The sequence below is a fragment of the Aspergillus melleus genome (genome assembly GCF_016097325.1).
Source record: "Aspergillus melleus strain CBS 546.65 chromosome Unknown contig7, whole genome shotgun sequence".
Classification (NCBI taxonomy): Eukaryota; Fungi; Ascomycota; class Eurotiomycetes; order Eurotiales; family Aspergillaceae; genus Aspergillus; species Aspergillus melleus.
The window spans coordinates 974,298-990,222 of record NW_025763376.1 but is presented as its reverse complement, the minus strand read 5'-3'; the positions used below and the strand labels follow the sequence as shown (position 1 = coordinate 990,222).

General features: G+C 46.7%; 4 protein-coding genes across 4 annotated transcripts; 1 reads left to right on the top strand and 3 right to left on the bottom strand.

Moving 5' to 3' along the window:
- Positions 1–192: 192 nt before the first annotated feature.
- Positions 193–2,396, bottom strand: hscA (putative Hsp70 chaperone (HscA); the record flags this gene model as incomplete). The annotated part of the gene is made up of 7 exons (XM_046092986.1): positions 193–461; positions 526–1,006; positions 1,063–1,770; positions 1,832–1,997; positions 2,056–2,182; positions 2,248–2,298; positions 2,354–2,396. 7 exons carry the CDS (start codon positions 2,394–2,396, stop codon positions 193–195), a joined length of 1,845 nt encoding a protein of 614 aa, XP_045948964.1.
- Positions 2,397–5,093: 2,697 nt separating this feature from the next.
- LDX57_011239 (DUF3844 domain-containing protein) lies at positions 5,094–7,651 on the bottom strand (the record flags this gene model as incomplete). Its single annotated transcript, XM_046092985.1, has 5 exons — positions 5,094–5,482; positions 5,557–6,827; positions 6,881–7,024; positions 7,092–7,270; positions 7,327–7,651. 4 exons carry the CDS (start codon positions 7,649–7,651, stop codon positions 6,234–6,236), a joined length of 1,242 nt encoding a protein of 413 aa, XP_045948963.1. The 3' UTR covers positions 5,094–5,482; positions 5,557–6,233.
- A 1,032-nt stretch (positions 7,652–8,683) lies between these two features.
- Positions 8,684–15,132, bottom strand: ALA1 (alanine--tRNA ligase). The gene is made up of 6 exons (XM_046092984.1): positions 13,773–15,132; positions 13,565–13,710; positions 13,488–13,514; positions 13,395–13,430; positions 10,913–13,321; positions 8,684–10,833 (listed from the first exon to the last, which is right to left on the bottom strand). Exons 1-6 carry the CDS (start codon positions 14,014–14,016, stop codon positions 10,660–10,662), a joined length of 3,036 nt encoding a protein of 1,011 aa, XP_045948962.1. The 5' UTR covers positions 14,017–15,132; the 3' UTR covers positions 8,684–10,659.
- On the top strand, positions 14,156–14,841 carry LDX57_011237 (uncharacterized protein; the record flags this gene model as incomplete). The annotated part of the gene is made up of 2 exons (XM_046092983.1): positions 14,156–14,267; positions 14,336–14,841. 2 exons carry the CDS (start codon positions 14,156–14,158, stop codon positions 14,839–14,841), a joined length of 618 nt encoding a protein of 205 aa, XP_045948961.1.
- Positions 15,133–15,925: the final 793 nt, after the last annotated feature.

Below are 15,925 nucleotides of genomic sequence, written 5' to 3'. Positions count from 1 at the left end.
ACAAATATAAAAATCGACATGAGGGGGAAAAAATTTGACGTGATTCTCATAGGTAAAGATGTTTTGACCTCTATTCGTTAAAAAAAGAAACTGCAAAATGACATGTGCGTAATTTTCCCCATTCTCCATGCAGTGTTTGAAACTGCCGACCTTTTTTTTTCCTTTTTGCTACCTCAACATTGTTTTCCCATTTTACCGGGTAGCCATAGCCTTGGTGATGAGTCTCTTAAGAGCAAGCTCCTTCTTCTTGAGATCCTCGGGCGTGGAATCCTCGATCTCAAGCTGGGCCATGGCATCACTGAGGGCAGACTCGATCTTCTCCTTGTTACCCCGCTTCAGCTTCAGAGACATGGTGGGGTCGGAGACGATCTCCTCCACGCGCGAGATGTAGGACTCGAGCTGCTGGCGGGACTCGAATCTCTTGGTGAAAGCCTCGTCGCTGGACTTGAACTTGGCAGCATCTAATATATGGTAAGTGGTCCGTTTCAAAGTTGAGTCACCGATGGGGGATACGGAATGACTTACCATCGATCATCTGGTCGATCTCAGTAGTGGAAAGCTTGCCGACAGCGTTGGAGATGGTGATGTTGGCGGTACGGCCGGAGGACTTCTCGGTGGCGGTGACCTTCAAGATTCCGTTGACATCGACTTCGAACACAACCTCCAGAGCAGCTTCTCCGGCCTTCATGGGGGGGATGGGAGCCAGAGTGAACTCGCCAAGCGAAGTGTTGTCGGCACAGTTGGTACGCTCACCCTGGTACACGGGGAACTGAACAGTGGTTTGGTTATCCACGACAGTGGTGAAAGTACGCTTCTTGATGGTGGGGACGGTCTGGCCACGAGCCACGACGGGGGCAAAGATGTTGCCTTCCATGGCGACACCCAGAGAGAGGGGGACAACATCGAGCAGGAGCAGGTCCTGAGTTTCAGCGGAAGAAGCCTTTCCAGAGAGGATACCAGCTTGGACAGCAGCACCGTAGGCAACGGCCTCGTCAGGGTTGATGCTCTAAATACTCAATTTAGTGCTTGGTCAATTTCCGCGAGGTTCAATGGGGGTCATACCTTCTCCAGCTTCTTGCCGTCGAAGAAATCACTGAGCAACTTCTGGATACGGGGAATACGAGTGGAACCACCAACAAGGACGATCTCATCAACAGCGCTCTTCTCGAGGCCAGAGTCCTTAAGGACCTGCTGAACGGGCTCCAAGGTACCAGAGAAAGACTTGGCGTTCAGATCCTCGAAACGAGCACGGGTGACAGAGGAGTTGAAATCCTCTCCGTCGAACAGAGAATCAATCTCAACAGTAGTCTGAGTAGCGTTAGAGAGAGTACGCTTGGCACGCTCGCAAGCGGTTCTCAGGCGGCGGAGAGCACGGGCATCACCCGAGAGGTCCTTGCCAGTCTTTCGCTGGAACTCCTTCTTGAAGAATTCAAGGAGGTTGGTGTCGAAATCTTGTCCACCAAGGTGAGTATCACCAGCAGTAGCCTTGACAGTGAAAACACCACCCTGAATGTTCAAGAGAGACACATCGAAAGTACCACCACCCAGATCGTAGATCAGGACATTACGCTCCTTGTCAGACTTTCCAGAGCCGAGACCGTAGGCGATAGCGGCGGCAGTGGGCTCGTTAATGATACGAAGGACATTGAGGCCAGAGATAGCACCGGCATCCTTGGTCGCCTGACGCTGGTTGTCGTTGAAGTAGGCAGGGACGGTAATGACAGCCTTCTCGACCTTCTTTCCGAGCTTGGTCTCGGCAACCTCTTTCATCTATTCAGATAATCAACAAACAGCTCTTCAATGCCGGGCGGGAAAATAGGGTAGACTCTACCTTCATCAAAACCATGGAAGAGATTTCCTGGGGGGTGAAAGTCTTGGTCTCTCCCAGGTATTCGACCTCCACGACGGGGTTTCCACCCTGGTCGACGACCTTGAAAGGCCAGGACTCAACATCCTTCTTGACAATGGGGTCCTCGTACCGCCGACCGATGAGACGCCTGAGACTCGTCAGAATCTGATGGTAAAGAAGGATAAGTGTGAAATGAGAAGCCTTACTTGATGTCGAAGATCGTGTTCTGAGGGTTCATAGCAGCCTGGTTTTTGGCGGCCTCACCGATCAAACGCTCCTTGTCGGTGAAAGACACGAAAGACGGCGTCGTGTAGCTACCCTGCTCGTTGGCAACTAAACAGAGCGGAAGAACATTAGCATCAAGACATGACCATCAGGATCTGATCATTAAAACTTACTGATCTCAACGTTGGTGCCCTCATAGTTGGCAACGCAGGAGTAGGTCGTGCCTAGGGGTTCACGTTAGCAAAGCAGTGCTATTCTAATGAAGAAGACATTATGTACCAAGGTCAATGCCAATGGCGCCTTCGTAAACCTCGTCCGACATTGTCACAAAAGAAAAGGTAGATGTTAGATGAAAATTAAGTGAGGGTTAGGGATAGGAGAAGGATAATGAACGGAGAGGTAAGGTTTATAAAATGCACTCCGAGTGATTTAGGTGGTAGCGCTTAAAAAATTTGTAAAGTTTTTTTTTCCCGGTCTCTTTCTTTTTTCTTTTCTTTTTTTTTTTTCCCTTAGAGTGAGGGCAAGAAAAAAAAAAAATTCGAACCCACTTTGCCTTTTTCCATTTTTCTTTTTCTCTTCCCTGGACCGCCCTTGTTCTCGCCCTAAGCCGGTAACCCAACCGTAAATTTCCTCGGCTGGAGGGGCAACACCTCGATAATTCCTAGCTTACGGTAATACGTAGTACTTGTACCGTAACGTGGTAAGTTAGTTAATTACCTACCTTAGACATTAACTAAAGGTATTTAGTCATCCTGAGGCACCCCACTCCATAACTTGGTAATTAACCATTACCGTCCGGGTAAAGCCAGGTTTATAGGTGCTACCTACGAAGTAGGTAGCTACGTCTACACACATACTCCGAGATATGTAGCTAACTAAAGGTATGTATGTGTGTATACCCGTGTTCTTGGGCTGCGAAGTCAGTTCGTCACAAAAGTACTCGGGATGTGGTAGGTATGTACTTTGTAACTGTGTACTGGTATGTCGTGCTTACGATTCTTGAAGCGAGGTACCTTCTCCTCTGGATTACTGACTGGTGAATGGTAATCAGCAATACTCTATGATCATAACAATCGCCCATGGTTAGATGTCTGGAGTACGGAGTAGAGGCTGGGGAGGTTCGGGACTGCTCCTATTGCTTCGAAATTGATTTACGCCTTGCACTGGATACTACTACCTAGGTAGGTACCAACTAATGCGTGGGTTATGGACCGGACATTTCGGACTTTGACATGAGGAAAGACCCCGCCCGAAGAAACTGAGGAGGCAAAAAGAGGGAGCGCGAGGAACCTTCCACCAACCTTCGTGAATTGATTCCGATTCCAGCGCCGCAGTGGATACACCCCTCCCGTAGCAAAGTAATTGGAGGGGGAACAACAACAAAGTCAGGGATGTAAAGCACACAGTATCATAGCACTTTGTCGCGTGGGGTAGGAGCGGAACAAATAAAGTAAAGAAAGTTTCGACGAGAAGATGGAAAGAAAGCCATGGTCTCTACCTGATTTGACATGGAATGTATTTGCAGCCTGAGGCACCAAAGTGGATAGACCCTCCACTGTTGTTCCAAACAACAAAGATTGAAGTCCGCATCCTGGCAGACGACTTACCACCCGTGTGCACTCGTTACTCCTTCTTGCTGTCCCATCTTCCTACCTACCCTCCTATTGATGTTACGATATTAGCTACTTGAGGTAGAAAGAAACTGGAGGGTCGTCAACCCCTGACCTTTTCCATTATTAACTCTGGTATGGTGCATCTGCACTAATAAATCAAGTTTCATTTCCTTCCCCCATATCATCCGCCAGCTGTCTCGCCGGTCTTTGAAACACCCTGTAAGTCGTTATAATTCGCTCATTCCTTCCCTTCTGTCGCCCGTTGGGCTTCTTGCTTCGAACTCACTCATAAGCGTGAATAAGTGTATAGGGAAGTTGTGCTTGTCATTACGAACGACGAAGATAATTCCCCGATGGATATCGACACAACCAGAAGGAACAAAAAGCCCCGACTTTTGCTAGAGTCTGAACGGGAGAGGCTTGAGGAATTCATTGATTCCATTCACTATTCTGCCAGGTATATACATTTCATGTGCCACATGGATGGTAGCTCAACGTGTGCAGATACTCAGATGATCAATTCGAATACCGCCATGTCCAGCTGCCTAAGAACATGCTCAAAAAAATTCCAGCGGACTACTTTGACAGTTCAAAAGGCACGTTGAAATTGCTTTGGGAGGAGGAATGGCGGGCTCTGGGTATTACACAGGTATGCAGAAATGGACAGCATTCCAGCTTGCAAATCGAGAAGAAGGAAAAGGGAAAAAAAGGGAAAACAGACAATCTAATTCGAGACTAGAGTTTGGGCTGGGAACACTACGAGGTGCACGAGCCAGAACCGCATATTCTTCTGTTCAAGTGAGTTGAAAACATATTGTGTATCTCGCCAACCCCCCTACTTACAACTGATCGCCATAGGCGCCCTCTGAATTACCAACCGCCAGTCTCTCAGTAAATGAAAGGCCGCCCACCCCATCACTCGCGCCCCGAAATCTCGCCTTCCCGGTCAACGGAGGAAGGCGATACCACCCATCGAAGAAAGATGCGGCATGAAAATGAGATTTATTAGGGAATCAGTTGCTTCATCAACCTGAGGTTCTGAAATGAGATACGGTTCGACTGTTTAATTAGACCCTATCTGCTCCCTATGTCATGGCTATCTTGGTCATACGCTTTTTGTTCACTGTTCGTATCCTGTGAGATGGGACATTCAGGTTATGTTTCTGGCCAGCCACTGCTCCCACTGGGTGGTAGTGAAACTGCTGCTGGTCTCTGGCTCCTCAATGCCCTAGACAATGGTGTCAGTGGTCCAATCTCAGAAGTCTCTTCCTCACATGACAAGAGGTGCCATACATTGAAATAGACGGTTGGGGAGACATGAACCCCTACTACCCGATCTGACTGTATTACGTGTTAACATTGTACCAATGCATCTGAAATCATAAGTCTCACTTTTATCATCCGTCTAATATCATCGGTCACGCCGTTCCCGGCATTCAACTGCCCCTGTGTCGTGGGTGTTTCCCTGATAGCCAATAATCCAAGTACTTTGTTTTCATCTACACCAACACTCCCCGCAATCGTGGACAATTTTTTGTACGTTGCATTGCGTGTTTCGCTGGGGACACTAACGTCAAAGAATTTCTCCTGGCGTTTGTATAGAGCGGCACTGAAATCCCAAAGCTTATCCGGTGCGATTCACAGGACAGCAGCGGCAGCTTCATGTGTGAGGGTGGACGACGGGTGCCAGGGCGGAATATGCTGTCGCAAAATAACTTGCAATTTAGACTTGATGTCGCTCAACAATCATTGGTCTAGCTGAGGTGTAAAAGGTATTGAATAACTTGGCAGGAAACTGAATAGCACATGAGTACGCCACTTCCCATGCAAGATAGGGAACTAAATTAATTGTACACTGACCGGGCACACATAATCAAGGTCTTTTATTCACCCAGGGTCGGTTGTTTCTAGATGTGTGTTGATTCGACTGGGATTCCCGGGAAACATACACAATTCTAGCGTGCGCTGTGGTGATTGGGCCGATGGCACCAACAATCTCTGGCCTGCAAACTTCGGAGGTAAGGCCATTGCTGGCTGGAGAAGCATACTTTTTATCTGGGCAGACAGGTACCTAGCTTGTAGATAGGTAGAAGGGGAAGGACGGGTCTATCTCGCAAGTCGCAAGTCAGCAGTAAAATGATGTAATGCCAGGGCTGCATCGCTTTACGTCACCGCAATTCCAGCTGTCGGATACCTATCTACCTACTTGGAAGCATCTTCACAGGACGGGTACCTCGTACCTTAAGGAGTATCGATGTATTGGCCGGGGGCGCTATTCCGGTCTTGTCCAGCCAGCATATTGTTCAAGTTCACTTTCAAGTTACCTAGCTTGACAGAGGATCGGGGTGCCGGAGCCGAGTAGGGGAGTAGTTGTGCAAGGTGTTAAGCCTCACTTTGCATTTGTTGAAAAGATAACATTGCGCACGGTCTGATATACATACTTGCATCTACTAAATTTTTTGGGCCCAGGGAAAAATAACGGCTACATGTTAAAAAGCAATGCAACATGGAAGTTCCCACCCTCGGCCCTCGGCCTGGATTGCTTTTCATTTCTGTGTTCTGGCTGTGCCGACGCCAGCGCTTATGACGCCTGGTAATTGTTCCTGCCCGATTTGATATAGCATTCCAACAGCAGCGCCTGTGGCCATCAGGACCAAGACAGTAATTCCGGCTATAAGAAAGAATGGAGAGCTGATATCCCTCTTGTGGCATGCTGATCCCCCCCATCTTATTTTCTGGATGGTACCATCGTCTTTCCTAAGTATTGTTTCTTGACATTTACAGGCATAGCAGTCGCTGGCAGCGGCTTGGCCAGATGATCCAAATTTCCTATAGCAATAGCCATGACCTGAACAGGTCTTTGTCAGCTCATTGCACGAGGAGTTTGATGCATAACAAACTGGTGCCACGGGTAGCAGGTTAGATTGAAGCATGGCGTCAGCTGTTGGTAGAGTTGTTCTCGGCAGTGTGCCCTGTTTCTCCACTGCCCGGGGTTCCAAGGCCATATTATCCCTATGCGTGCTGGGATGAGGCAGAAATACAGCTGTAACCAGCCTGTTCCCCGAAGAGGCCTTCAGGGCATACAGAGCAGATTGTAGTAGTTCGGCGGTGGGGGTTGAGCTTTCATGTTCCTTAAAAGACTGCGAATGATGTTAAAACCGACTCGATCGGAAGATGAAAGGCTTTCGATTACCTGTAGAGAGGTTTTGAGGGTTGTGGCCGAAGTCCGCTCGTCAATCCATGACTCCACCTTACTAGCTCGGCTAAGCAACGCCGAATTAAAGATATGGGGTGACACCTCGAATACAGAGCCCTCGGAAATGCAACGCTTCCCGGGCTGCATTATAGAGGAGTTAGCTTTCAGATGCCTCTGGTATTGCTGTCGCAAGGAGTCGGGAACCTACCTGTTGTAGATCCGATGGAACACCATTGTCAATATGGAGCTCGCAATGTCTCGTTTGAGTCGTGTACAAGCCGACCGGTTCTTTTGCGGCCGACGTGAAAGCAGATAAATGGGGCAGTAGGTCGTCAGAGGAGACTCGCGCCAGCAAGTTGCGTTGAAATTCATTTTCAATGATTGAAGCTTTCCATAATGAGTATGTCTTTGGCGATAGCTATGTAACAATGATTAAAACATACCAATTTTAGGTTCTACCCCTTCAAGAACAAGGAGATCTCGAGCTGGATTATCGAGTTCGGAGGTAAGACCGAACAGAGGGGCCGGCGTTCCCCCAAGGTCGTTCAACATTTCGATTGTATCTTGATCTGCTCCTCCCAAAGTTAGGGAGATCTCCGATCCCATCCGGAGATCTATAATACGCTGCACCACATTGTCTGAAACGCCTGAAGCTTTGAGATTGTGCGGCAGATGGGTATCACCGAATGTAAGAACTAAAGCCTCCGGTGTCCGGGTCCCAGACACGATTGCCACTGACAAAGCTAAGATATTGAAGAGCTGCTGCATGTTGGAACAAATGAAAAAGTACGATGTTCGATTTTTTTTTTTGATATCAAGAAGCAGCCGTCTGAAGCTTGCTATTCCGGAGGCCGATAACCTTCAGGTTCCAAAGTGTTGAGTGGTAACATCTGAGGCGCGGCACGTAGTCGGATGCCGTATCACGTGCGGCGCTACTAGGTACGGAGTACTGATATATTAGTCCCTGGCAGCCTTTCAACCTCCCCCCGAGCGGTACGATCGTTACCATTACTGTTAAATGTCTTATCCAAGCTGACCGGATATGTTTTGTACCCGAACAATCCCTTCAAATGACATTTCTCAATGTTTCGTCTAAGGCGAGTATTTCCAGCTAGCCGAGTGGTATCCCGGCTTAGCCCACCATCGCCTGAGCGCAGTCTCTTTAGGGTCCGCCATGTAAAGCTTCAGAGACCGTGGGTCCGGTTAGTGCCATGCTATCATTTGCGCTTGCTCTAATCTAATACAGAGGACAGATCATTTGTCAAGAAATGCTTTCTTTTCGGAGTGGCATTCCATCTATGGAGTTCACTCGTACTCCTCCAGTTCGATGACGAGGACGATGAGACACAGGAGCCTCTTATTGAGAAGGCAAGCGGAGGCGAAGAAAAGAGCGCCACCGGGTCTAATGCCAATACTCAACAGTCAGTTGAGTCAGATAAAATCTTTGTCCCACTGGGCTGGCCCCAGATTCACAAAGGAGAGCTCTATTCAGCATCGGACCCGGAATGGCAGGAATTTGTCAGGATTTCTCGAGATCCCACAAAGCTTCAGTCTCTGAGAGGTATGATATATCATATGGCTGTCTATGTGGCACGTACTCACTCGTTCAGATGAACTGGCATCGATTGCGTTAACGAATGCAAGTCGGTCCCGTCTACTCTCGCGCCTTCTCGGAGGTCCCTTGACAGTAACAAAACTTTGGCTTGTACATTGGTTTCCATCTCGGGCCCCTCCTACCTACACTCGTTCTGGGTAAGTGGTATGAAAGAACCGTATAATACCATCTGCTTACACCATTTAGGGTTGAAATAACCGACTACGGTGTCTCCTGGACCTCGAAACCTTTGTCTGAAGAGCACGGGGACCGGATAGTTAGATGTGCCCGGCCAATTTACGTGGCAATTGCTATCAAAGATGCTTTTATGGTTTTGTTGAAGAGGCAGGCCACTCGGCTTGGCATGACACGCTTAGGTCAGGAACAACAGCAAAAAGCAACGGTTGCTCCATCTCAAAAGCAAGAATTCCCGCGTGATGTTAACTCTTTGGAGGCACTGGATCGTACAACTCAGGCTCGGGGCTCACCTACATCGAAAGTTCCTCGTGAAGGAACACCGCAAGACAATACGGAGTCTCGTCTGCACTCTTCTTTCCTTATCGCCGCATTACAGATGCTGCCACTGCCAAAGTTTGAGCCCGGCTCGGATCTATTCGCTGCGAGGGTGGCTTTCCAATTGCGGTTACGAGATTGCTTAGCTCGAGAACGGTACACGCCTCCTCGTGGGATCTTTTACTTTTCTGGGCCGGTTGGTCTTCAGGGTCCAAAGGGATTTTGCAGGGTTGAAGTACAGGGCGAGTACAATCCGGCGTCGGGAAGCTGGAGTCGAGTTACAGTGCAGCTCAAAGACCTAAACCTTTTCAATCAGAAAGCCCTAGGTGGCTCCTAGCATGCTGCCATGGTTGAGATCAATACTCCGCGGTAATCAGTAGGTGACGCGATGTACATACAGTTAAAGGGCAGCTTTCTGCGATGGTAATAGTCGATGGCTGGAAGTTAGACAATAGTAATTCTTAAGTTATCTGTTTCCTGCATACGGAAAGGACGAGGGCAGCTGTAAGAGCCTGTTGATGTCCGTTTGGGGTGAAAGAGATCGTGTAACGCCATCTGAGAAAAGTTTTGCCGTCAGGAGGGTAAGTAGAAAGCAGCTGTTCAATCTAGCTAGGTACTGATTTCCCTTCGTATGTAAAGAAGTAAAAGCATTGCATTAGACTTTGCGCCGCCCGTCGTTCATAGTGGGGCCAACAGCTCCCCTCGCCGGGCCTCTCTGCGAACTGCGAAGCTTCAACGGCTCCATGCAAGCAATCGATCGGTATTTCGAACTAGGTATATCTCGATGTCCTAACGGAAATCATGGAGCAATTGCCCCTCAGTCAGCCGCGGAACCCCAATCCTGTCGTTTTTTTCGACATCACGCTGGGTGGTAAGCTTTACCACAACACCGTTGCCATCTACCCAAGATAAATAACACTTCACTAGGGGAACCTCTTGGTCGCATTAGGATAGAATTATTCGCCGATACCACCCCTCGGACGGCGGAAAACTTTCGCCAATTTTGCACGGGTGAAAGCAAAAACTCTCATGGAAGGCCGCAGGGCTACAAAAACAGCAAATTCCACCGAGTTGTAAGCTTGGAGAGAACCCTCAACTCTTGGCCTAATTGTTGCTCAGGAAGCTGACCCAGCGTTCAAAAGATCAAAGACTTCATGATACAGGGTGGTGACTTTATTAATGGCGATGGCACAGGATGCTGTTCTATCTACAACACGCCCCGGTTTCCTGATGAGAACTTTGTCCTGAAGCATGACCGTCCCGGGTTACTGAGCATGGCAGTAAGTCGCTGACCAAAGATATAATCCCCCAAGTCCTCTGCTAAAAGAGATAAAAAAAAACTTAGAACTCAGGCCCTGATACTAACGGCTGTCAATTTTTTATAACGACAACGGCTACTCCTTTCTTGAATAACAAGCATGTGGTTTTTGGGCAAGTCATTGACGGAATGGACATTGTGCGAATGATAGAACATACACGCACAATAAGAGATAAACCAAATCAGGATGTGGTTATTTCACAATGTGGGGAAATGTGATTTGCAGATATCCATCTTGTCTTGTCTTGGCAGCTATTTAGAAAGGAAAAGCAAGTACAAATTCTGTCCCATCTGGCACAACATCAGGATCTCGGATTGCCTTTCGCTTTGGTGCGGACAGGAGCCCTAAGCCTACAGCTTAAACTTCTGGAGGTAGTCGGACGCCAGGTTTATGGCCTCGTCAACCTTGTCGGGGTGAAGACCATTTCCGATTGAAGTAGAGCCTTTTCCTCCGGCTTTACCACCTACCACACCGGCAACGATACTGGCCCACTCACTGGCAGAAGCACCTTGATCATCCATTGGCTGTCGATAATGTCAACATCCGTTCATTCTTTGTCTTTAGAATTCTTCCAAGAGAATTCGCACTAGGAGAGGTACACACCTTTGAGACATAGCAGCCATGAGCGACACGACCCTGATCACCATCCGCGGCCAACACATACACTGCCTTGTCCTTCAATTTCGACTTGACATGGCTCAAAGATTCACTGACAGCCTTGGCATTGGCAGAAATGGGAAGTCTGGTGACAAGCCATGATTTATCTTGGTTCTCTGGGGCTTGGAAAAAGGCGGTAATCGTATCAACGGCCTTCTTTGACTCCAACTTCTGTTGTGCCTTCTGTGCATCAATAATCTGCTTATTAATACTCGTAAACCGCTCCCGGAATTTCGTCTTCTGCACCGCAGAAATAAGTAGCTGATTTAGATCCACTTGGATCTGCTTAGCCTCCTGCTCTTTCGCTGGGCTTAGAGGCATCGATTGCAGGTGGTCTAGACGCTGTTCGAAATCGCTGGCAACACGCTGGACATGATGGGCATCTTCACCCGTCACTGCGATGATCCTGCGGATTCCTTTCGCGATGCCACTTTCCTCCAAAATGATAAGGTCCTTTATATCCCCGGTTTTGAGCACATGTGTGCCGCCACAAAACTCAATGCTGACCTTTTCCCAGCGAGGGTCGTTCACTTGCTTCAGTATCTCGTCCAATTCAACACCAACTGAAACAACACGAACTGGATCAGGGTAGGTTTCTCCAAAAACAGCCCTGACTCCCGAGATTTGGCGTGCGGTGGCAAGAGGAATTTCTTGCGAGTAAACAGCACAGTTTTGCCTGATGTATTCTGTAGAAAGTTCCTCAATCTTTTCCAGCTCTTTTTCTGTAACAGCAGACTTATGGGAGAAGTCAAAACGAAGTTTTTCGGCAGCAACAAGAGAACCTCTCTGTTCGATGCCATCACCGAGGACTTCCTTTAGTGCAAAGTTCAAAATGTGCGTTCCGGTGTGATTGTTTCTGATTGGCCACCGGCGAAGCTCATCATACTCACAAAGAACGGAATCGCCAACAGCGAAAGAACCATATTTGATAAAGCCAGTATGAAGAACATATCCTCCATAAAGCTGAACATCACCAACCTCTAATTCAGCTTGTCCATCAATGACGATTCTGCCGGTGTCGTTTTCCTGGCCACCTTGTTCAGCATAGAAATTTGTGCGGTCAAGGATAACCCCAAGTTGGTCCCCGTGGGGAACATTCTCAGTGGATGAATGGAACGATTTGGCGTAGTAAATTGCCTTGATCTGGGCATTGATATTGCCCTTATCGAACTTCGCGGCATCGTTGGTCTTGGGAACATTGTGCATTTTTTCCAGCTCTCCAAGATCGTGGACATCAAGCTTAACGGCATCTGCGGCGGTCTTCTTCTGGCCTTTACTGGCCTCTTTAGCTCTTGAGCGAGCCTCCTCGAATTCGCCATCATCAATCTCCAATCCACGCTCTTCTGCCATGAGGCGAGTCAAGTCAACCGGGAATCCAAAAGTGTCATACAGCCTCCAAACATCAGCGCCGTGGAGTTTGGGAACCCCTTTGGCCTTGGCTTGATTGGCATAATTCTCAAATTGTCGTTCACCACGATCCAATGTTTTAGAGAAGGATATCTCCTCCTCGTCAAGGATTTCCATGACATCGTGCTGCTTTGTTCTCAACTCCGGAAACATATCACCAAGCTGATTAACGACAGTGGGGACAATTTTGGAAAAAAAGTTACCAATCTCAACTCCGAAATACTTTCGAGCAAAACGGGCTCCCCTGCGAAGAACTCGGCGAATGACGTAACCACGACCTTCGTTGTTTGGAGTTACGCCATCGGATATAGCGAACGTCAAGGTACGGACATGGTCCGCCACAACGCGATATGCCGTATCGATTCCATCGGAATCTTCGGCACCAAACCGCCCTTGGTATTCCGGGGCTCCCGTTATGTCCTTGATGACCTGGAACAGGGGAGTAAACACATCGGTGTCGTAGTTTGATGATTTGTTTTGCAAAATCGAGACAAGCCTTTCATATCCCATTCCAGTATCAATGTGCTTGTTTGGCAGGGGCTTCAAAGAGCGATCACTTTCGCGGTTGTACTGGATGAAGACATTGTTCCAAATTTCAATGACGTTGGGATCGTCCTGGTTAACAAGGTGGGCGGCGTTACGACCACCAATCCTGTCAAAGTGTATTTCACTGCAGGGTCCGCAGGGGCCTTGGTCGCCCATTTCCCAAAAGTTATCCTTCATGTTTCCAGGAAGAATATGATCTTCAGGGACGCCGACAGATCTCCAGAGAGCCTTGGCTTCCAAGTCTGGTTCAAGTCCGCCATCCTTGCACCCTTCGAAATAGGTCACATAAAGACGTTCAGGATCCAGGCCGTAGACTTTAGTCAGAAGCTCCCAGGAATACCGGATAGCTTCTTGTTTGAAATAATCACCAAAACTCCAGTTGCCGAGCATTTCAAAGAAGGTCTGCTCGGTGTAAGCTTCATTCTGCTCCGTTGTGCCTTTTCGCATCATTCAGTTCTCGGGGTAGTCAACCTACATGGTGATAACTATCTTTCCCAACATCGTCTAAGTCCTGTAGGGGCATTAGTAGCTCTCCCCGAACATGTTCCCTAATATATTGTCTACTCACGTTATGCTTTCCGCCAGCCCGGATACACTTTCAAACCTAGTTAGTGAAGGATTGGTGATAGAGGGGGTGGAGACAACCTTTTGAGAATTGACCGCACTCTTCAAGGTCGCAAAGTCCGAGTTTGGGTCCACGGTGCCTAGAAAGATTGATTTGAATTGGTTCATTCCTGCATTGGTAAATAGCAAGGTGGGATCGGACAGCGGAACAACTGGCGACGAGGCAACTGCGCGCGCAACAGTGTTAGTGGCGACAATCAGCAAGACCATCGCATGAGGGGTCGCAAACCAAAGGTGTGGCCATTATCCTTGAAATATTTGATAAACGCATCCCGTACGCTCCGCGCAGTCCATTCTGGCTCTCCCGGGATTTGGGAGCTCATTTTGGCGAAGGGTGGGCGTTTTTTGGCGGGCAAAATGGCTGGAAGTGGGGGAGTGTGAAGATGGTAGAATGTTCTGGGGTTTGACCTAAAGGGCGACAGCAGATGAGTCAAACCCAGTTCCCCATTTCTCAGTATTCTAGGGGCTCGCATCAAGCAACCCCCCTCGGCAATGCCTTCAATTGCATGCAATTGTATTCTGTTCTTGGGACCCGATATTTAAGTCTAGTTATTCATGTGCAAGGCTTGCTGGATATTTTTGCCCATTGGTCGGTCCAGCTGATTGTGGTAGATGGCGGCGCAGCATGATGGTACGGGAATTCTTCACGGCAGAAAGCGCCCCGCCGAGAGTGACCCTGACGGAGATCGGCCTCTGGCAAAAAGGTTCAACGACCTTTACATAGGTAAAATATCTCTCGACATCTACATCTAGCTGCAGTGGCCTGTACCCTAACGTTGTTACCCTTTTCAGATCCTGTAGCACTTTATAACCACCACCACCACCACCATCATGATCATACATTGACGCCGAGCACAAGTCAGGAAACGCCGGGGTCACCTGACGTGATGCTGCTGGATGATCAAAAGGACAAGATCTACGTCCAGGACCTCGATCGAGAACTTGCAGAGGTGGATTTGCCGGGTAATTCGGTCGTTTTTCTACCCGGGATTGAGGAGACATGGGCAACCGTACCCAGGCTGATGCTCGCGGATAGCAAGAATAGTTGCAACGAGCTGGTCCTCTATCGAGAGCCCGTGTCCCTGCTGGAGCCGAGCAAAAATAGCAATGTTAGAAGAGCACTGGTTGAGACTAGGGAACGGGCTAGGGCCAGGCAAAAAGCGCAGGTATCCCCATTTACTGGTGTGTCCCGTGGTACGTTGTCGACGCCTTCAGACGGCGAACATGTCAAGGCAGGCAACTGGAACGAGACAGAAGGCGGCGATATGATGGAAATTGACTGGGCGAACACTTCATAGTTGCAGCGTTTTATTGACTCCGCACATTCAATGATAACAAGCTGGAAAAGGTCAATGTCAGCCTAAAGATGGTAACTGCTCTAATTATTTGTGATCGAGAATTCCTTGATTATAGAGATAGCCCTAAGCGTTCCGTTTGATAGAACATTGTATAGGAGGATCGAAACTTGAGCTATATTCTATAATACATACTTAATATATTAGATAGAAAGTATATATGTCACTGTCACCGGAGGCCTTCGGAACAGCGGAGCCAAAGCCTCCAAGAGTCCTACATCTTGGCCAGTTTAGCAATAACATGATAAACAGCTCAAATAGTAAGACTAGCAATCAATTATATAGAATATCTCTCTTTATATAGTGATTTGATCAATTAACTATTCTAAAGATTAAATAATAAATCCTTTCTAATCTAAAACTATTTTATTATGCTTATATTTACTTTTCCACTAGATTTCGAATTATAATATATCTAAAATTGGTTTAATATATTGAATACTATAAACTAAAAAAAATTAATGTTAGTGTAAGGGGAAGCCCTGCAAAGGATGGATTCTTATTTGGGCATTTGACTTTTTTAATTAGAGATATTAGATATGTTAGAATGATTTTGGATATATTATAATTTAAATGTAAAAGCAGATATAGATATAATAAAAAAATGTTTATTGATTAAAAAAAATTAATTATTTGATTTTTTAAATGGTTAATTAATTGAATTATTATATAAAAAAGATATGTAAATGTTAATTTTATTATTCAAATTATTTAATTATATTATTATTAAATTGATTAAATTATAAAAATTCTAAATTGTTATTTTAAAAAAATCTTAATAATAATTTTGTTTTTTTTAAATAAAATAATTATTTTCAATTACTGATTAAACAATTATATTTATTTTAATATTTTAATATAAATATAAAATATTTTGTTAATTTTTTTAATTACAAATTTTAATTATTTTTAATTATTATACGTTTTATAAAGTTTTGAAAACTTTTTAGAATAATTGTAAAATATAATTTTAAAAAAATTAAAAATTTTATATTATTTAATAATAATAAATGTAAATGAAACAATA